A 22,049-nucleotide genomic window follows, 5' to 3' on the forward strand; every position below is an offset into this window, starting at 1 on the left:
ATCTCTCTGACCCTCGGATTATCCAGTTGCAAAAGGGGACCACCATTTGCCTTCCCAGGCTGTTGTATTAGGAGGTCATGAGCTGGGAGGGTTTGGCACAGTTCCTGGTGCAGAATGTGTGAAAGGTAAGTGGTGTCATCATTACAACTGCTCATTTCTCCACCCTTGGGGACACGTACCAGCTCAGACCACTCTTGATTGTTTTCTGAGCTGGATCCCTTCCCAAGACCACACTGGGAGCTCTGCTGCCCGACAGCTCTGGGCTTCGCCAAGCGCCAGGGAGCCGAGCAGTTCTTGTTAGGAACAGCGGTCCTTGGAGCTGGGCACAGGCTTCAGGGCATGAGAGATTTAGCCCTGCCAGCTGGCACCAAGGCCACCCACCCGGGGCAGTGGGGGGGGAGGGGGCACTCGTGAGTGTCACAGCAGGTCCAGGTGAAAAAGTGAACTGGGGACCTGCCAACTGCTAATGGGAGTGATTACAGCCGGGCTCCCAGCCTCCCCTCAGGGAGAACACCAGCCAGCAGCTAACCTGAAAACTAGCCTATAATTCCTGCTCAAGTCAACCGAGCAGAAGAAGCAGAGACGCTGATGAAGGCAAAGAACCGGGCCCCTGAGCAAACACTGATGGCTCTGTCCTCACCCCAGCCTAGGCCTGCTACTCTAGCCACCCACTCTGCTCCCTCCTGCCCTCGCCCATCATGCCAGCCCTCGTCCAGACCCCCCCCCCCACCCCGCCAAGGATAGGTCTCCTCCCTGGGAACTTAGGTTGTACCAGATCTTTGAAGTTATCCTTGCATTTCTAGGGAATGGACTCCAGTCGCTCAGAGTAACTTCTGAATGAGATTCTTTAGCCCCATTTCTTTCAGGTCTGAGGCCCTGAATGAAAAGGGCACAGAAAAGAAGGATGAGAAGTCAGGGCACACAATGGAGTATACCGATGGTCTGAGTCCCAGAGGGTCCTCGGTGTTGCAGTGGGTTATGTCTAATCTGTGTACACACTCGAACGCACACATGCACACACAGCGCCTTCGCTTCAGCCTGGGAGAAGCTTGACAAAGATGTGGCTGGGATGAAAAGAGGGAAGTTAAGACTTTCTCATATATAAATTGAGTGCAAACATCCCACAAGGACCTGGGAAAGGGAAGACACACTCGCCAAGCAGCTCCCAGGCTCCCAGCATCTGTGCTTATGTCTCACACACGATACCCAGGGACAGAGACAGAGGGATGGCACTTTGCTTCCAGACCTCCGACTCCCAGCCCGGTGTCCTCACCTGCCCACCACACTCCTTCTCATAAGCCTAGGACGGCAGCCTGGGAGTGGGGAACAAACTAAGCAGGTTTCTATCCAAAACCCATTTCGCTGAGCACCTGTTAAATGCCGGGGGGGGGGGGGGGACACCAGGTAAAGCTTGTTTGGAGACCTGATACCTCATCCGTCCACCTGGAGCAGGGAGACCAGGATGGGTTGAGAGAGAGAGAAGACACGCCCAGTCAGCTCAGCAGCCCAGGAAACTCAGTGAGCAGGATCGTCCCCACCCCCAGCACCAAGGTTTAATACCACAAATTTATAAATATATAGATTCTTTCCTGTAGAGGAAGACTAGATCTCAGCTTCTTTAAGACATAAAATTAGATACAAGTAACAATTATGAGACTGTTATTGTTTGGTTTGTAACATATATACATCTACCATGTACAACAATAGAACTAAGAGGGGAACAGAAATAAAATACAGAATACATAGAAGCATGTTTTCTATTTCTCACTGAAATTACATTGGTATAAATCATAAGATATGATGCATATTATTAGCTTTAGAGCAACTACTAAGAATATAACTCAAAAAACCATTTAAGAGACTTCCCTGGTGGTCCAGTGGCTAAGACTCCATGCTCCCAATGCAGGAGGCCCAGGGTTCAATCCCTGGTCAGGGAACCAGATCCCATGTGCTGCAACTAAGACCTGGCACAGCCAAATAAATAAATATTTTTAAAGAACAGTTTAAAAATTATTAAAGGAATTAGATGTTATACTAGGAAAAAAAAAACTCTTAGTACCAAAAAATGAAAAATTTTTTAAAAAAGAACTTCAGGTTTCAAATATATAGTCGTTGAAAAACATTAATAGATGTATTAAGCAGCACATTGCTGCTGCTGCTAAGTCACTTCAGTCGTGTCCGACGCTGTGTGACCCCATAGATGGCAGCCCACCAGGCTTCCCCGTCCCTGGGACTCTCCAGGCAAGAACACTGGAGTGGGTTGCCATTTCCTTCTCCAATGCATGAAAGTGAAAAGTGAAAGTGAAGTTGCTCAGTCGTGCCCGACCCTCAGCGACCCCATGGACTGCAGCCTTCCAGGCTCCTCCGTCCATGGGATTTTCCAGGCAAGAGTACTGGAGTGGGGTGCCATTGCCTTCTCCACTAAAAAGACTTAGTAACTTTAAATAATATTATCTGAAGAGGGGATATATGTATAACTGATTCACTTTGCTGTGCAGAAGAAACACAACATTGCAAAGCAACCATGCTCCAATAAAAATGAATAAAATATATATCTGAAGAAAATCTCTAGAATGCAGTAGAGAGAGCTAGAAGTGGTAACATACTCCAAAGACAAATTGAGTAGATTGGGAAGATCCAAAATATGCCTAATAGAAATTCCAGGAGGAGAAACTTGAAAGAGTCAGGGAAAGATAATAAAGTAATTACAGCTGAGAATTTTCTAAAATCGGTGAAAACTTCAATCCACAGATTTAAGAATCACAAGGAACCCTAAACAGGAGGAATAAATATAAACATGCTGCTAGATGCTCGGATGTGACACCAGAGAGCATCTACAGGAAAGGACCTTCAGAGAAGCCGTGACAGTGAACCACGGAACAGCAGTTAGACTGACAGCAGGCTTCTCATCAGAAATAACACAAGCCAGAATGCAAAGGATGGTTAAAAAAATAAAGTTAAATATATCCGCAATCACACTAAATGTCCTATTAAATGAGACAGATGATTGGGCTCAATTTTTTTTTTAATTCCCAGCTATATGCTTTTATAAGAAATATTTCTAGGGACTTCCCTGGTGGTACAGTGGGTAAGAATCGCCTGCCAATGCAGGGGACACTGATTGGATCGCTGACCGGGGAGTATTCCACATGCCATGGGGCAACTAAGCCTGTGAGCTGCAACTACTAAAGGCCGCAGGCCTAGGGCCTGTGCTCCACAGCAAGAGAAGAGCCAGCTTGCCGCAACTAGAGAAAGCACTCAAACAGCAACGACGAGCCACCCAACCGAAAATAATAAATAAAAGAAATCTCTCTAAAACATAAAGACAAAGAAAGATTGAAGGTTGAAGAGAAAATGTAGACATAAGTATTTTAATGCATTTATATAAATAAACCAAGCAAATATTAACTCAAAACAGCTAGCATGACTTGGGCTTCCTGGTGGCTCAGTGGTGAAGAATCCTCCTGCCAATGCAGGAGACACGGGTTTGATCCCTGATCCCAGAGGATCCCACACACTGCGAAGCAACTAAACCTATGCGCCACAACTATTGCATCCGTCCTCTAGAGCCCAGGAACCACAGTTACCGAGCCCACAGGCTACAGCTGCTGAAACCGGCACGCCTAGAGCCCATGCTCTGCAACAGGAGAAGCCGCCGCAACGAGAAGCAACTAGCGGCAAGGCCCTGCTCGCCGCAACTAGATAAAAGCCTACACAGCAACGAAATCCCAGCACAGCCGAAAAAACGAAAGAAGTAAAAATGATGGCTCAGACGGTAAAGCGTCTGTCTACGATGTGGGAGACCTGGGGTCGATCCCTGGATTGGGAAGATCCCTTGGAGAAGGAAATGGCAATCCACTCCAGTACTCTTGCCTGGAAAATCCCATGGACAGAGGAGCCTGGTAGGCTACAGTCCATGGGGTCGTGAAGAGTCGGACACGACAGCGACTTCACGTTCACGTTCAAAAATGATAAAAAGAAAATGCCTTTAAAAAGCTAGCGTGACCATATTCGCATTAGAAAAAAAATAAACTTTATACTAAAGAAAATTTTTATGAAATAAAGAATTTCATCATATAGTGATAAAGGAGCTGGCATAGTAGTTAGGGTATACACACTAGACCTCGACTACCGAGGTTCAAATCCTGACTCCACCACTCAGAAGCTAGGTGACCTTGGTCAAGTTACTTGATCTCTCTGTCTTCAATTTTCTCACCTGTAAAATGGGGACAGTAATTAATAGCACCTACTTCATAGAGTTGTTATGAGAGATGGAAGGCACCTGGATGTCTGAGTCACCACCTGGAGGGGAAGACCAAGAGCAGCACCCGGCCCACATCAGTCTATGAAACGAGCGAGAAATACCTTGAGTGCGTTAAGCCATATTTTCAATGTACATGTTTCTGAGAGCTGTTTTGTCCCATTTGTTTGTATCCCACCCTCTGCCAAGAGAACACTGTCTTAATTTACTGTAACTTTTAAAAAATGTTTGAAATCCGATAGGACCAAATCCAGGATCTTCTCCACAACAAGGCAGTTCTTCATTTCTTTCAGGGGCTCAGTAAGTGCTCCGCAGGCATTTGTTGAGTGAATAAATAAAGAGGAAGTTAGAGACACAAAGGAAAGAGCAGACAAGATGAGACACCCCTTGGGGCTCCAAAGGGAGGTCCCGGATGCTGCAGCTGTTCTGGTAGGAGTGAGATCCATAGTGGGAGAAGGGAGAAGGCTTTCAAACCAGACCCCTCTTCTCTGTCTCCTGAAAAAAGAGAAAATGAGGTTTTTTGGAACCAAGAGCTGGAGAAGGCTGGAAGCAAAAGCTGAAGCCCTGACAGCCTCGCAGCCCTTCATAGCAGGAGACAATCCTCGCACCTCCAGCCCCTGGCAGAAGCTGCCAGGAGTCCCCGGCAGAGAGCAGGCAGGCATCCCTGCACGACCCAGCTCTCCTGCACCACGCGGTACGGGGGAAGTGACAAGAGAGGCTGGGGGAACAAAGCTATTCTAGCCGAGATATTTTAAAAATCCGCCCTCAAGGCAGCATCCGGTTGCTACAGCAACCCTAGCTCCTGGGGAGGCCTGACCACCCACTGGCTCTCCCCCTGCCTCAGCCCAGGGGTGTCCTCGGGAGGCCTGAAGCTGCCAGCACCACGGGGACACGGAGGAAGCGTGGGGTTCCAGCACCAAGGTCAGGGCTGGAGACCCTCGTGGGCACCGCATGGTCCACTTCTGCTCTGGGCTGATCGCTTTATTCTGAACATGTGCTTACTTCCTGTGCAGATTGACTCATGGAGTCTTGCCGAAACACAAAAAGGTAACTTTTTCACTCAGTCAGGCTGAGCAGTGAAGCAGCTGGTTGTGGATTTGGTTCCAAGGTCTGGACAAAGCCCCAGAGGAATGAGACCGGTCTGCAGCCTAGCGGCCAGCCCTGTCCTTGACCTGCGTGAGTGACCTGCGGTCACCTTTCCTTCCTGCACCCCGCCTGGAAGGGCCCCTACCACCTTCAGGAAAAACCAAGGGTTAGAAAGGGAGAGAAAGGGCCACAGGGAGAGCAGCTGCCAGTCACAGGGCAGAGCTGGGGGCAGACACACACACTGTCACCCCATCCCTTCAGCCTGGGGCTCCGGCAAGACCCTGCACGCGGCCACACCCAGCGTGGCTCCCTATTCCTGCTGCACTCTCCTTTCACTCTTGGGGGCCTCCTGGGCCCAGGGAGAGCTCGCAGGTCTTAGTTGTGGCTTGTAGGATCTTTTAGTGACAGGAACTCCTAGTAGTGGATTCCCTGACCCGGGATCGAACCTGGCCCCCTGGCATTAGGAGCGTGGACTCTTAGCCACTGGACCACCAGGTAAGATGCATTGCAGGAAAGTTCTTTAAAGGGACTCCAGCACCACCAGCTCCATCTTCGCCCTCTTCTCTCCGTGGAACGTGGCTGAGATGCTGAGGCAGCAGGTAGGCAGGCCTGCATGCCAGCAGGGTGGGCAGCAGAGTCCTTGAGATGCCTGCCCCGAATGCCATGATGCTTAGACAGCGTTGGAGACACTGGTCAGGCTTCTGAGACAGGCAGCTGAAGAAAATCCTAAACAGCACAGTGTGGTACCTACAACAGCTCCTTCGTGACGTCCACCATCTACAGACGGGAGGGAGCTGGAGAAGAGTGGGGATCACTGCGGGTGAGGCCCCTGCCCTCCCCCAAGGAACAGGAGGGAGAGAAGCCACGCCTGCCTGTGGGTCTGCAGTCCTGCCACACACCCAGCATGTGGGTGAGGGGACCCAAGAAGGCACCAGCGTGGACAGTGCAGAGCGCATCTTTTAGAAGATGTAGAGTAAGGAGTGAACTTAGGTCACGGGGTGATGGGGACCTCAGGGAAGATAATGCAGGACAGTGGAGAGAGCGATTTTGTTTTGTTTTCTGTTTTTGTTTGCTGTACCAGGAATCTGAGTTTCCCACCCTGGGATGGAAGCCAGAGTCCTACCCATTGGACCAGCGAGGAAGACCTTGTTTTTACAGGAATTTGAGGGACTCCTTCTGAGCAGTCACATCCCCAGATTCTGAAAAAGGGATGGAGCTTTGTGGATGTGGAAAGTAAGGGAATGGTGAGTGCAGAGGCCCTGAGGCAGGAGGGCCTGACTGCAGGGACCTGATAAGAGAGCTGGTCAAAGCTCTGCTTTGACTGGGCCTGTGAGGGGCGTCAGGGCTGGAGGGGTTCTACAGGCGAGGGTGGGCTGCATGTGAGGAGCTGCTGCTGCTTGAAGGTGAGGGGCTCTCCTGCAGGGCCTGTGGGCAAGGTCTTGCACAGGAACGGGGCACAAGTCATTCACCCTCCCCCTCGCCCCTCCCAGGAGCAGCCCAGGGAAGAGTCTGAAGGAGGGAAGGAGCAGAGGGCTATGTCAGCTGCAGTAGGATGGGGACTGGGGCTGGCTGGGGGCGGGCACATGGCGAGTGGGGGCCACAGTCCTGGAAGAGATGCGTGGGACGACTGGGATGACTGGGAGAGCAGCCAGGAACATGAGACAGTTTCTAGAGTCACCGTAGGAAAGGCCCCTCTTTCTTTCCACATCAGGGAAGTGGTTAAGTCCGTGGTGAGGCCTGGGTCAGATTCAATCCTGCACAGACCAGGCTCGAGGCCCAGATTGCAGTGGGCTGGGGTCCACGCTCTCACCAATGCCTCAGATCACACACTCCACTTGCCCACCATCCTTCCCTACGCAACTTTTTAGTGCATTCCAGACAAAGCGTCACAAGACACAGCAAAATGAATATTTATTATTGTACAGTTATTTTCACTTAAAAAAAATAGGTTCAAAGTCTCTGGGAAGTAAGTTAAAAGACCATACAAAATAGTGTCTGAGAGTCACAGCCCATGCTGGCAGCAGGCAGAGACCCCCACCGGGTGAGGACGCTGTCTGCATGGGCACGGGAGGGGCTGGGGGGCAGCCAGCAGGCCCACCCCCATCCCTGGGCCCTAGAGAGCCCAGCCCTCCTTGCAGAGGACCAGCCGCACAGCCTCATGCAAGTCACTGACCACGTGGGCTGCCTCCAGGAGCTCAGGCCTGAAGCCGAAGTCCCGGTGTCCGTGGAACGGAGACCCCTCACTGCCCGGGGCAGGCACGGTGGGGCTGGGGGCCTGGGGACCGTACACACCCGTGCACACCAGGATGGAGGCGCAGCTCCGGGCCGCTCCCTCCTGCTGCGTCTGCAGGTGCTGGTGGAACAGGTTGGCCCCGTAGACATCAGACATGGGGTTGTCGCTGGGGAGAGAGGACCCAGTTCAGTGTGGCGCGAAGCGGGCAGGGTGCTGTCCACTTGGGGTGGAGGGTGGCTGGGGCACGAGCACGGGGGAGGAGGGGGGCTCACCCCACGGCGTAGAGGCTCCGGATGGGGGCGGCCCAGCCTCGCCGCACTGCCTGCTGCGCCAGCAGGCCCTCGGCGTACCGGTAGGTGAGGAGGCTGGGCTTGCCCGTGAGGCCCGAGTAGCACAGCTCCCGGCCTGTCAGCTTGCGGTAAATGGCCTCCAGGCACAGCAGGAAGGTCCCGTGGCCAAACCTGCCAGGGAGGTTTCAATTTTGACATTACTGAATGAACAGGTGACATCAAATTGGCTTTATCAACAATAAGTTACCTCCTGCCATTCGGTCCTACATAACCCACTCCCTTCACCTATCGTCAGCAAACCTGAACTCTAGGAAGAATGTTCCAGAAGACATGCCTGACCGCGAGCTGTGGAACTGCATTTTAAAAAAGCAATGAGAGCTACCACAGTGACCTGTCCCCCTTGGGCGGCTGCACAGTGGCTCGGGGTTGGCCCCCGCACCAGTGACGGACCCACCGCACAGCTCATCCGGAGGCAGGTGGAAGGGATGTCACTTGTTCACCTGTGGCCCCAGACAAGCCCAACAGTACCAGCAGCTGCCCTTCCAGGGAGGTCACCTGGGGGTCAAACCTGAAAATCCTTCTTCTTCCCTCCCCTGCGTCTTATGGGCAGGACACCAAGGAGTGGGAGAACGCGCACCTCGGGCAAAGGCAGGGAGGGCAGGGGAGGGCGCGGAGAACAGGGCCTGAGCCCCACTCGGGCTCCGCGGGCTGAAAGGAGCCGTCCTGCTGGACACTGGCGGGCAAGCGGGGGTAACCCCCACCTCGATCCACCATCCGTGCTCCGTAAGCGGCAGTGTTCCTTTACTACTCAGTATATGAAGTGACCCTGGAGACCGCTCCCAGAGGCCAGGTCACCATGGCAAACCCAGGGCCTAGAGGAAGGGGTCTGAGATCAGAGCACCCGGATGGCTGAGGAGCCACCAGCAGCTGGAGGCGGGGACCCTGTGTCCTCACCTGGGCATCTTGGCTTCGGCCATCCAGAGGAGGTCCGTGTTGCTGGCCAGGACCGGGAGGTGGGGGTAGGGGGCCGTCGCCAGACCCGTGCCAGGGTTCCCGTCGCTGAGGAGGACATCGGTGATCAGCTGCAGGCTCGTCTCCCAGCGCACAGGCTCCCCCAGGAGAAGCACCCCTGCAGAGCGCGGACGGTGAGCCATGGCGCAGGGCGCCCCTCGGGGAGTCCTGCCCCAGCCATTCCCCCGGGGTGCATGGCCCTGGAGAGGGCACAGGTCCCAGGAAGTGGACAAAGCCGAGCCAGGAGGAGCTCCTGAGGGCTCCTTCGTGTGTCCACCTGGCCATCCAAGGGTTAGAAGCAGAGGAGCAACAGCCCCTGCTGACCGACCCTTGCCCAGCACCTCAGCCACCCGGTCACGTCCCCCGAGCCCCAGGGCCAGCTGGAAACACAGTGGAGAGAAAGGGCCACAGGGCCTACGCTGCCCACGCCCCTCTGAGACCGTAGGCTAGTTCTCAGCGTGTCTCAGCCTCGGCTTCCTCAGCTACATAAGGACAACACTCACTGCTGTGCGGAGGGTCAAAGCGAGACCCGGCAGAATACGCAGGCTGAGCTGCCCACAGGCTGCCCGCGCCAGCTTCAAGACCAGGAGCTGGCCAGTCCGCGGCCCGCTGGGCAGCGCGCCCCAGGGAGCTGTTTTCATTGTCACAAGGACTGACACACGCAGTGAGGGCTGTGGGAGGGGCCGGGACGCGAGGGGCTCAGGACAGCCCTGCTCAGTCAAGCCCCCCAGGTCTACTGACAGCTGACACATAGAACAACCTGCTTACCATGAGATATGCCTAAATCTTAATTCCATTCCCCACAACGTATTTTTCGGTACGGTTTTCATAAACACAGATTTTCTCCAAAATGTAACTATCATGTTAGTCATGAGAAGACTGCACTTCATTTCTTCAAAACTTTACCAAGATTTATTCCCAATCGGGAAAAGCACATCACCAGTGATGACACTGCCCCTAACTTGAGTCACACTGAGGCACACCTACACACCTGTGAACACACTGCGTTTGTCACAGAGGCACACCTACACACCCGTGAACACAGTGCGTTTATAGCTGTGACACTCCCGGGGATTCTACTTTTGCTATGATCATTTTGCTACTTAACTATGTTCTCTTGGGTAATTATTACATACTGAAATGCAGATTGCCTTACTAAAAAACGTTTCTTTCTCCATACAATTACAGCTTTCGAGTGAATTAACCTTTGTGTATGGTGGTGGTGGTGGCTGAGGCACTAAGTCGTGTCCAACTCGTGACCCCATGCACTGTAACCCTGCCAGGCTCCTCTGTCCATGGGATTCTCCAGGCAAGAATACTGAAGTGGGTTGCCATTTCCTTCTCCATAACGTTTGTGTATAGGAAAATAATAGTATCTATGAGAACACTCGGAATAGTAAGTGGAACCACACAATATTTTTTCTGTTGCCCAGGCAGAACTGGGTTCAACAGGGCTGAGAAACACTGGGCCAGGTTACCTTAGGCACCTTTCCACTTAGATTTTCCACCTTTACAATTTTTCTGGAATAATGAGGCAGGTGGCATGGGGGAAAGATCAGCAGCTACTGTCTCAGAGGTGGTGAATGGCAGATGGAGACCAGAGCCCAGCGTCTAGCACCCCGCCCACACTGCCCGCGTCATGCAGGGACCTCATTACCTTCAATCGCAGGGAAGTCACTCCTTGGAAGCGGCTGCAAGAGACCAAGAAGAGACCGTCAATGCCATGGTCACCTGGTTTCCAGGGCTGGGACGTGTGAGGACAGACAGAGGGTCCCTCGGTGTGGCCCAGGCCGAGGAGAAGCTGACAGGCCGAGGGGGAGGTCCCCAGGGAGAGAGTGAGAGCGCCCAGCGGGGGCACCACGTGTGAAAGTCAGCCAGGGGTCAGCTGCTCCACTGTCTTCTTGCAGCAAGGATGGGAGGTGCCGGTCTGGAATCAGGCGGCCGGGAAGGAGATGAGCCCAGGAGGGATAGGAGCCTGGCGTCACTCCGGGGGCGGGGCCACCACTGACTGCGGTCTTGGGGCCCATTCCTTCCAGGAACAGCTGCCCAGGTCTCGGCTCTGCCGATGACCAGCTGAGACCTGGGCCAAGCACGTCCCTGGGGGCTGTCACTGCGCTGTCCTGAGAGCTGGGGCGACGCCTGGCTGAGGACACACTGTGCGTGGCTCAGAGGCAGGGGAGGGATGGGAGCCACACAGACCAACAGAACCAAGCCTGTTTGCTTTGTAACAACTGTGTCATCATGCTGCAGAGGGGGAGATACAGAGCTCACACGGGGAAGGAGAGGGCGAAGGGCCGGCAGAAGACAGCAGTCACTCTAGAGGGTCAGTGACAGGCCCCGTGACCACTGGCCACAAGAGAGAAGGTTCAAGTATGAACCAAACCCAAAAGGAGCCGGGCGCAGACACTCAGAACTGCTTTCCCAGGAAGCTGTCCCACCAGGACAGCCCTCTGTAAGGGGCCCCAGGACTGCAGAGCCGCGATCAACCCTACAGAGGCTAGGGTCCTTCCAGGTGACTGGGAGAGCTGGTAAAGCACAAAGCCACCAGCTGGAGGGGACGAGAGGACTCTAGAAGGAGAGAGGACAGTCCTCACCACGCGCATCTAGGGACTAAATCCTCGGCCAGTCGTGTCCTGCGAGGGACCTGCTCTCTGGGGGCAAGGCTGCAGGGTCAGCGAGGGGGGCCCGAGCATGTCCCGTTACCGTGGTCTTGGGCCGCCGCTGCAGATCCACCATGTCCAGCACAGGGAAGGCAGCCCGCAGCTCATCCACTGTGACCAAGTGCTTGAAACCCAGTCTGCAGCAAGGTCAGGAAGCAAAGTAGCCAGGGCAGAGTGCGGGGGGAGATGCCTTTGAAAGTGAAGGAAGCACCCCCAACCCGATCAAGCCCGCCTTAACCCTAGACAGAGCACGAGGCCAGCACGCACCAGGAGATACTGCATGCAGGCATGGGCACTGGTGGTGGGCACCCCCGAGCAGAGGCACACAGGAAGCCCCATCCCTGAGCTCACACTGGCCCAGAGCCGGGAGCACCAGCACTCTGAGGACGGCTGAGAGAAGACTCCTCGGTGAGAAGGAGGCTGGGCAGAGCCTGGAGAAGCCAGGCCGGATGACATCTGGACAATGGACAGATGGACCAGATTCAGTCTAAAGGGGGTGGGGGACACAATGCAGCCTCACCCTCCAGCGCTCTCTGCTGTGCTCCTTCCTAAGGCCCTTCTCACTGCCTCCAGCAGGAGCCCTGATGAGGCAGCAGGCGTGTGCTGCTCTGGCCCCCAGGGCGCGGCTGCCCACGCCGGAGCTCAGCTCGGGTTCGCAGGAGCAGCAAGTGAACAGGATGCTTCAGAGCGGGGACTGACCCTTATAAGCACACGCCTGGAGGTGAGCTCCACGCAGACGCACTGAGCACAGGGAGCCGTGGGGCCCAAACCGAACCACAGAACCGCCTGGGCTCTCGGGCCACGGTGAGTCAGACTCTCCAGGGAGCTGCCCAGTGGGCTGAGGGCAGTGAGCTGGCTTTCAGGAACCCCCAGACACCAGGGCTGGACACCTGGGAGCTGCCCTCCCTCCTCTCGTGGGCACCGAGCAGGCTGGGCCCCAGTCCCCTCAGCCGGGCGAGGACAGCAGAGCTGGAAGCAGCAGAAGGATACGCTCGAGCGTTTTCCACCAGGGGCCCCTGCCCAGACACCAGCATCCGCCTGTCATGATGCTGCGAGAAGAGCTTCATGGGGCTGTGGGACAGGATCACCTGGTCAGGCTGCACCTGCAGGGCAGCCGAGAGAGGGAGAGCAGATGACACGCAGGTGAGGGCAGGCGAGGGCAGCCGAGGGCAGCGTCGGGAGCAGTGGGGACACGGGGAGGAGAAACGGGCCCAGGGGGGGCCCAACTCTTCTGGAGCTACCCCAACATGGGTGAGGGGCCCGGACAGCAGAGCCTGCAAGAGCTGTTGCCACCACAGGCCCCGCTCGCCCTGCTCCCCACACCCCGATCTCTCAGCCCTGCTGGAAAACCACAGGGTTCGTGCACGAGCTCAGACCTGCCTCTGCCTCTGATAGTTTTCAGTTCTAAATAAAACCTGGCTTTTCAGCATCTATGCTAATGGTGACCTCAAACACCCACTGTCTGGACACCAGGGGAGGAGCAGCCTTGTCCCCAAGCAGTGTCCCAGCCACTCGGCAATGGCTCTACTCTCTAGATTTCATGAGGACTCTTTCCAAAACCCAGATCCACTGCCAACACACGCCATGTGGATGCTGGGGGGTGAGAGCTGCTGGTGGGCGAAAGACAAGAGCTCCAGAACTGTGCCATCCTACTCATAAGAAAAGAGCACTGTCACCTCAGCATCCCCCCAGCACATGGACACTTAGAAACACGTGACCCTGAGGCCCGGGAGGAAAGACGGAAATGGCCAAGTCCACAGTGCTCATTTTCATAAAAGAGGACTCTGCCAATGGGGCTCTCTCCCTGAGTCGGGCCTTGAGCTTCAAGTTATTTTTCCAGCGGGTATGGAAGATTTACCCTGGCTCATCCACAGTGTCCCCCACCCCAGGGTGAGGGTGCAGTCAGTGTTGGAGAAAGGGGTTCCATGGTGGGGGGAGGTCCTTGGCCTCTAGACTCCACCGCGTCCTCACCTGGAAGCCCAACTGGGCCGACAACTCCTCGGCTTTACTGCACTGCGAGATGTTCCCAGCATTTGTGACGAAGACCACGGGCACCCGCAGCTGCCCCTGAGGGTCCAGCAGCCGGCGAAAGGCCTCCTGCGCGGCAGGGATGACCTGGTGGCCCCTCACCAGCACCCCATCAATGTCCAACAGCAACCCAAAAGTGGGCGGGCTCTGCACGGAGGGGAGACGAGAACGGCCCAAGTCAGGCAGAGGGGTAGTGGGGTGGGGAGGCGAGGGAGGAGGCCTCATCCCCACCCTCGGGCCAGCCCGGGCTGCGGATTCCAGAGGATGACTTGGGGTTGCCGGCCAGGCAGATCCATCTGCAATAGAGAATTAGGCCTTTTCAGGTATTTTTAAGCATGTAACTACTTGGTTAAAGTTATTTTTGCATAACTGATATAAAGGATTACTTTAATTTCATTTATTTATTTATGGCCGTGCTGGGTCTTTGTTGCTGCACACGCTTTCTCTAGTTGCAGCGAGAAAGCTAGTTGTGTGTTTCTCTAGTTGTGGTGGGTGGGCTCAGTAGCTGCAGCTCCCCGGCTCCAGAGCACAGGCTCAGCAGCTGTGGTGCATGGGTTTAGATGCTCCACGCACTGTGGGATCTTCCCCGAGCAGGATCGAATCACCGTCTCCTGCGCTGGCAGGCAGATTCTTTACCACTGAGCCACCAGGGAGGTCCCTAAAGGAATTTTTTTTAATTGGAAAATAGAGAAACTCAGAAACAAGCCCAGGACTTGAACACGACGGATCAGTATTTCTCTTGATCGCCTTTTTCTAGTCTTCTGTTTGTTATGTGGCTGAGACTGCACCTTATATGTATGATTTTGTGCCTTGTTCTTTTTTCTTGACGTGAAACATTTTAATCTATTGCAACAGCCTTCATAACCACCTTTTAAGTTTTACCATAACAGCACACACAGAGCTTTTAAAAACCACTCAATCGCTACAGATGACATAGAGAAAAAATGTTACGATTCCTGCTTCCTCTTCCACCCAGTGCCAACCCCTCTTGGTATTTTCCAGAAACCCTTCCTGGATGGTGCTACTTTCTCATCTTTTCGCCAACACACAAAAGGCACTATGCTGTGCTTTTTTCCCATCTTCTCTTCACTGGTCTCTCTTGGTTTTCTTTCGGCATCAGTACACACAGCCTTACATCCTCCATGTTTCTGGCTACATAATATTCTCAGTGAATATTCCACTAATATTAGGTTTCCCTTATCTCACGTAGGTTTCCCTATATTCTGCTGCTACAAATTATGTTATAAAGAACCTCCTCCTGCTTGCTGATTTATCCATATTACAGACATTTCCTTAAGCTAGATTCTTAGAAGCAAGGGTAGCAAGACAAATGGGTACAGACATTTCAAAGACAGAACACCTCCTAACAAGCTGTCTTCCAAAACATGTATCAGGTCACATGGACCCTGGTGCCCTTGCCAAAGAGGTTTTCACAATATCAAAGAGTTTGTTAAGAATCAAATGTCTTGTTAGTTTCAAAGTTAAAAAAAAAAAAAATCTCCTCTCAATCTGCATTTCTTGGATTTACAAAGTTGAACACTATTCTCTTTTTAAAAATTCATCCCACCTCTTATGTTATGAACTATTAACATACAAGACGTTTTTCAACTGTCAGAAAAATCCAACCTAACCTGTTTGCCATTTTCCTTTTGTTTGCATCAGCCAAGTCAAGCCACTCTTATCGCACACATATTGTGCTTATGTTCAGAATATCCTTATTTTCTTGGAGGTGCACAGAGAAGAATTTAGGGTTGAAATAACAAGAAATCAGGGATTCATTTCAAACTCTTAGAGCCACAAAATAGAAGAGGGTGGAAGGAGATAAGCAAAGCAAGTACAGCCAAACATTAATAACTGCTGATTCTGGAAGATGGGTCTATGCAGTCATAATACTGTTCTTAGATTTCTTTTTTAAATACACAGTTAAAATATAAGATAGCTTGTTTGTGCTGATGACAGCAAAAGCTGACCATAGTTTCACTGCTCTTAGTGGCCATATTCTAAATAGTTTGCTCTCTTAGACATAAGAATCCACAGACCCCACTACTAAGAACAAGAAGGTCTAGGACAATTTGGCAATGACCGGGCACTCCCTCATCTATTCCTGTGGGTGTCTAAACTCTACCTCCAATGATCAGGTGTGTGCAGTCACAGAAACAGGATCTAGCCACCAACTGAGTGAGTCAAGGCCCCTCCATCATTAAGAACAGGAAACGGGAGGACTGGGGTCTGGGGCTTCTCTACTCTTACTGCTCAGCTTCTCTGAAAACCTAAAACTGCTCTAAAAAATAACATCTATTAATTTTTTAAGTGAAGTTTCCTAGAGCAAAGGAAACAGGATTAGATTTTTTTTTCTTCTCATTCTTTTTATTCTCTTCTGTATTTTTATTCTATATCACTTCAGTATTTTTAATTAGTCCTGGGTATCAGGCTAGATTTTCTAATTAAAGTTCCTATTTGTGGCAGTGCTAAAATGTGTGGTTTCTACTATATATAAAATAAAGAAGGGACTTACAGCACAGGGAACTATACTCGATGTTCTGCCCTAACCTATGATGGAAAAGACTCTGAAAAAACATATATATGTGTGTACATATATATGTATATGTACACACACAATTAAACCACTTTGCTATATGCCTGAAATTAACACAATACTGTAACTCAACTATACTTCAATTTTTAAAAGTGTGGTTTTAAGATTAGTTTGAAATGAAGGGACAACGAAGATGCTCCTTTGTGTTTCTGCTTCTTATCTGGAACTGGTGGATGTGTTTTTCAACAATAGCAGCACAACCACCATTTGGGACACTGTCCACTCCGACTAGCTCCATCTCTGCAGTCCCTGTGACCGGTACTGCCTACATCACACAAAGTGCCCGTGGTAGCCTCTTGCAAAAACACTGCATGCTAAGGGCTAGCCCTGACGCCGACGTGCTTAGTCGCTGAGTCGTGTCTGACTCTTTGTGAACCACGGACTATATAGCCTGCCAAACTCCTCTGTCCATGGATTCTCCAAGCAAGAATACTGGAGTGGGTGGCCAGTTCCTTCTCCAGGGGATCTTCCTGATCCAGGGATTGAATCCATGTCTCCTGCATTCCAGGCAGATTCTTTACCGCTGAGCCACCAGGCAAGCCCTGGATTCAACCAACTGTGACGGCAAACCTCACACACCAAGCGGGTTGGTGCATCCGCGGATGCGGGGCCCAGCTGCGGGATTGAAGCACCCGAGGCGTCCCCTGTTAACACCAAGGGGCGGCGGTAATTTGCCTTAAGTCACACGGGGAGTGCGTGGCCCGGGCAGGGCTGACCCCGAAAGGAGCGGCATCACTTCCCCTCCTCCCACTCTCGCCACCAGGAAAGTGGAGAAAGTCAGGACCTGGGAGGCGGGGGTCCTGCCTAGGGTCCCGAGTCCCCAGCCCCCGGGTCGCCCCCTCGACGGGGGGCTGTGCGGACGGAGCCGGGGAGACAGTGACCCGCGTGACAGGCCCGCAGGGGACGTGACGTCGCCACTCGCGGCCAAGGCGGGAGAGTGGGAATGACATCCAGAGGTCGGGAACCCAACTCCTAGTCCGGCACGCGAGGTCCCTCGGGCTCCCGCCGCCCACCCCGCATCCGCCGCCCTCACCTGCGTTCCGCCGCTCGCGAAACGCCTGCCCCCGAGCCACGCGGCCGCGCGCACCGCCCGCCGCCACAGCCCCGGCGCCCACCGCGCCGCCACCTCGCCGAGCGCAGCCATGGGCCGCCGCCTGCGCGCTCCGCGCAGCCAATCAGAGGCCGGCGGCGCCCGAGGCACCACGGGAATTGTAGTCTCGTCTCAGTATCGGGGGTGTGGAGCTGGCGCGGGACATCTCGGGAGCTGTAGTTCTGCCTCGGTCTCTGGGGACCGCGTCTGAGCTCTGTCTTATTTATCAGACAATGGGAAGTTTATACCTGTTGACCCCCTCTCCCGTTTCGCAACCCCACCCCGCCTCGGGCAATCACCAGTCTCTCTGGTTCTCTGGATCTGTGAGCTTGGTTATTCTGTTTCTTAGATTTCACATGTAAGTGAGCTCACACAGCATTTGGTTTTTGCTGATTTATTTCACCGAGCTTAATACCCTCAGGGTCCATCAACGTTGGACCCCTTACCTCGTGGGTCTCCCACTCTGCAGGGCTGTAGCCCATCTGGAATAGGAGCTCACAACCCTGCCACTCTCCCCTGGGGTCCCGGCCCCCTTATTAACCCTCTACTCTAGGCAGCTTTATTCTATTTGGCTTTGTGTAAGTTATTGGGGTAAAGAAGGGTGGGTTTTTCTGGGAGAGCTCTGGGATCCCAGATACAGCTCCCAACATCACAGGATGGTTCGGGCGAGGGGGTTGGAAGAGGCCATTCCAGGAGCTCTTGGACCCAGACTGACCCAGGTGCTGATCGCCTCGGCCTCCAACTCCCCTCTGAGCAGTGTTGCAGAGTCTACAGAAAATTATGTCTGGTTTCTTACTTTTCCCTTCAAAATGTTGTCCATATACTTTCTTTTTTCCATTTCTACTTCTAACCTGCATGGACCCTCTAGCTTTGACATGTAAAGGAAGACCCTGCTTCCCACGAAGCACGGGTGACTGCACGTCCTCTGACCCGCGGAGGTGGTGAAGGTGCTGTCTGTCTATAAGCCCAGGAACTTGCCCTCAGCGCTTCTGTCACCTGGCTCTTTATTCATTCATTGCATAAATTAGCTACTTATTATATTGCAAGAGTTTGGGCTTTTTGAGTTTTTTTGTCTTATTTTTTTGGCCTGGCTGGAACTTGTAGCTTGAGGGATCTTAGCTCCGGGATTGAACCTGCACCCTCAGCAGTGAAAGCATGGAGTCCTAACCACTGGACGGGCGGGGAAGTTCCAAGAGTTTAGCCTAACATATATTTGAAAAGAGAGGAGGGCATGGCAACCCACTCCAGTATTCTTGCCTGGAGAATCCCATGGACAGAGGAGCCTGGCAGGCTACAGTCCATGGAATCGAAAAGAGTTGGACACGACTGAGCGACTATCACACACACACATTTGAAAGAAAAGAACCCAGGTGTCAGCTAGAGGACCTTGTTTATTAAACTCTGGTGTGTCTTCCCACCCCACCCCCAAACCCTGATTGAGACAGAGGCAGGGAGGGAAGAGGTGGGAGGAAGACCCTCCACTAAAAGCAAAGCAAAGCTCCGGACAGGTGGGCAATGTGCGCCTTTCATCACAGAAAAGGAAACAGAGTTTACATGTGCATTTTTTTATTATGCAAAGAAACACACACAAAAAACTAATAAACGTGGTGGGAGAAATAGGTGGAGTGGGAAAGGTCGGGGGCGGGGATAGAGGGGGGTCTAAACCTTTCAAAGTATCCCTTTTCGTGTTTTTTGATTTTTGAAATGTGATTCCATGTGTATTCGAACTTTTCGTTTTAAAGGTAACAAAATTTAACACTGCGGTGGCCCTACCTTCTCCTCCCACTATGAGCTCTAAGCCGGTTCAAAGCGCAGGATGTCCACGACAGGAGCTAGCCTTTCTTCCCGGAACGGATGGGGCAAAGCAGGGGAGGCGGGCAGTGCAAGCGAGAAGGCCGAAGCAGGGGGCACAGACATCAGGTGTGCTCGCTCACCTGGAAGAAGGAAGCGCGCGGCAGCCGGCGGGTCTGAACCCGGGAGCGAGCTGGGAGCGAGCGGCGGCGCCTGCGCTACCTACGGCGGCCACGAGGGGTCAGCCGCGCGCCGCCCGCCGCGGATGCTGCCAACGCAGGTGCAACAGGTGCGCGCCGCGCGCAGCGCCTGCTTCTTCCTCGGGCCACTTCCTACCAAGCGACAGCCCCTGGGGGCGGGGGAGCGGGGGACCCTGGACAAAGGCTCCGGGCAAGAATCCGTTCCTCCCGGGCCACAGGAAGCGGAGACAGTTTCCGGGGCTGGGACACCGCCGAAGGCTAATCAGGGGCTCTCAAGAGTGGGCAGGGGAAGGGTCAGACTGCCGCCTGAGACCTGATGCGTCCTGGCCTCGCTGAACTAAGACGGGAATGGAGCGACTGTGGGTGGGTTAGGAGCCGGTTAGCGTGCACTCCACCCTCCATAAAGGAACCCCTGACGGGAGAGAAAATAGCTGCGTGTTGTAAGGTGATCACTCAGCCAGGGAAGCGGCTGTCACCTGCTGTGTGACCTGGGAGAGTTACTGGCCCTCTCTGGGCCCCAATTGAGTCCCTGTCACTCAGGTTAGATAAAATGATCTTCGGGCCGCTCCCAACTCTCATTCTGTGAATCTAAAACTTCCCGTCCCCTGACACTTACCCCCAAGAGGGGGCTTAGCCCCAGGGAGGTCTGGCTGGACCTAGCAGACCTATTCCCCTAACATGGTCTCCAGACAGTCCCCAGGAAAAGGCCGTTTGGAAGGTCGGATCCTGGCCACCCTGAAGGCTATTGGCTGAAACGCCCGGACACTATCCTTATTTCTCATCTGAAAGTGCTCTCCACCCCCACCATGCTGCCAGACCCCGCACGGTGGATGAACACGCTTCCAGACACAGCAGAAAGGACAAAGAAGGTTGCATTGTCTTTAGGATGACTGCTATTTAAAGTAACAGATATGTGGAATATATATGTAAAGTAATGTATGTGAAACATATGTATAAACATATATATAAAGTAACATGTATGTGAAAATAACATTTATAATGTTATAATATAACATTTATAATGTTAATTATAATCAGCAGTCTGATTTAATTCTGCCAACAGATGCGTCTACACATAGCCAGACCTCAAGGGGTCCAGTCTTGCAAGGCGCATGGCTCATATCAGTCATTCAAGCACCTCATCTGGGGAAGGGGACATTTGGGGATCCATTCGAGGTGGCTGAGGTGGGTGAGCCACCTATTTGCTGGTGAGCTGTAAAAAAAATTCAACAGGCAGGTCTTCCTGAGGAAGTTCCTGGCAGTGCCTCCCGACCGTAGAGGATGGTTTGAGAGCCTCAGGCCCCCTTCCTGGCTGGAGGGCTGACCTCACTGTAACTGATCTCAGCTCTGCATACGCCTCATCCCGGATGAACGCCCACCTGATGGGGGCCTCTGAGGCATCATGACAAGTTCGAAGGTCCCTCTTAGAGAGGATTTAAAATCACTAATGCAACTTCTCTTGCAAGGGGGTCAGTGCCCCTGAGACAGAGCTTCAGTAACACCAGTAAATCCGTTCCTATGTTAAGTCGCTCCCGAACACGAAAGCCCACGGATTTCCCTTCTTCCAAACATCTCCCTTGTCCTCTCCCTCCCTTGGAGGCACTTGGGACCAGTGGGAGGGGCCAGTGGAAAAGGCTGCAGCGGAGGTCCAAGGGGGACCACAAACAAGGGCATCAGCAAATATCAAGATGCCTTGAAGATGACTTGGAGGTCGTGGGTGCCAGGTTCTCACTGGTGGGGAACAGAGGGAGATGGGAGGGCTGAGGCTGGAATCAACCCTATGGTCTTTAATAGAATTGGAGATGTGGATATAGACCCATGGTTTTTTTAAAAACTCAGATAAATTTGGAAACATAAAATGTACGTGTCTAAATATATATTGCATTCTAACATATATGAACTTCCCTGGTGGCTCAGACGGTAAAGCGTCTGTCTACAGTTCGAGAAACCTGGGTTCAGTCCCTGGGTTGGGAAGATCCCCTGGAGAAGGAAATGGCAATCCACTCCAGTATATTGCCTGGAAAATCCCATGGACAGAGGAGCCTGGTGGACTGCAGTACATGGGGTCACAAAGAGTCGGACACGACTGAGCAACTTCACTTCACTTCACTTCTAACATATATAAACTGGGCTTCTCCAATGGCTCAGTGAGTAAAGAATCTGCCTGCAGTCTTGAAGACACAGGAGACACGGGTTTGATCCCTGGGTCAGGAAGATTCCCTGAAGAAGGAATTGGCAGTCCACTCCAGTATTCTTGCCTGGGAAATCCAGTGGACGGAAGAACCTGGTGGGCTACAGTCCATGGGGTCCCAAAGAGTCAGACACAACTAAGTGACTAAATACACACATACATATATAAACTGTATTTATGTATGTCTGCTTATTTCTACACACATCAGTAGCAACAGGAACATCTAATGCCCAGATCAAGGCTTCTAAATATTTATTCTCTATGAAAAAGAACCAGAGCTCTTTGGAGAAATGGTTGATCTTCAGCCACAGACACGGAAAGCGTAAAATGAACCTAAAACAATTTTGTTGTGTCAGAAAGAAAAATAAGTGCTCAAAGAATAATAGGAAATTATCCAAGAGTCTCAGGAGCCAGCTTAACAGAGTTCCCGTGGCCACATCTACAAAAGTTGGGCATCAAAATAAATAACAATAGTCATAGATTATAATCCACTGATAGCCAGAATCCATGAGCCATACTGGTAATCAACCAATCGATCAATGAGAAAAAGTTCTTCTTACAGAAGAATGGCAGCTAATAAATACAGAAGAAATGGTAGAACCAGAAAAATCA

The 22,049-nt window shown here is 52.6% G+C and overlaps 1 protein-coding gene across 2 annotated transcripts; it reads right to left on the minus strand.

Annotated features, from left to right (window-relative positions):
- Positions 1–7,300: 7,300 nt before the first annotated feature.
- Positions 7,301–17,309, minus strand: HDHD5 (haloacid dehalogenase like hydrolase domain containing 5). 2 transcript variants are annotated; one of them, XM_068971354.1, is made up of 8 exons: positions 17,199–17,309; positions 13,513–13,716; positions 12,532–12,644; positions 11,585–11,678; positions 10,539–10,572; positions 8,825–8,999; positions 7,853–8,041; positions 7,301–7,746 (listed from the first exon to the last, which is right to left on the minus strand). In XM_068971354.1, the coding sequence occupies exons 1-8, from the start codon at positions 17,307–17,309 to the stop codon at positions 7,461–7,463; spliced, it is 1,206 nt and encodes a 401-aa protein (XP_068827455.1). In that variant the 3' UTR covers positions 7,301–7,460. The 2 variants fall into 2 exon arrangements, with proteins under 2 accessions (XP_068827455.1, XP_068827456.1); XM_068971355.1 differs by having other exon boundaries at positions 13,513–13,865; positions 17,199–17,219.
- Between the last annotated feature and the right edge of the window lie 4,740 nt (positions 17,310–22,049).

This window comes from Capricornis sumatraensis, chromosome 4, assembly GCF_032405125.1.
Source record: "Capricornis sumatraensis isolate serow.1 chromosome 4, serow.2, whole genome shotgun sequence".
NCBI lineage: Eukaryota > Metazoa > Chordata > Mammalia > Artiodactyla > Bovidae > Capricornis > Capricornis sumatraensis.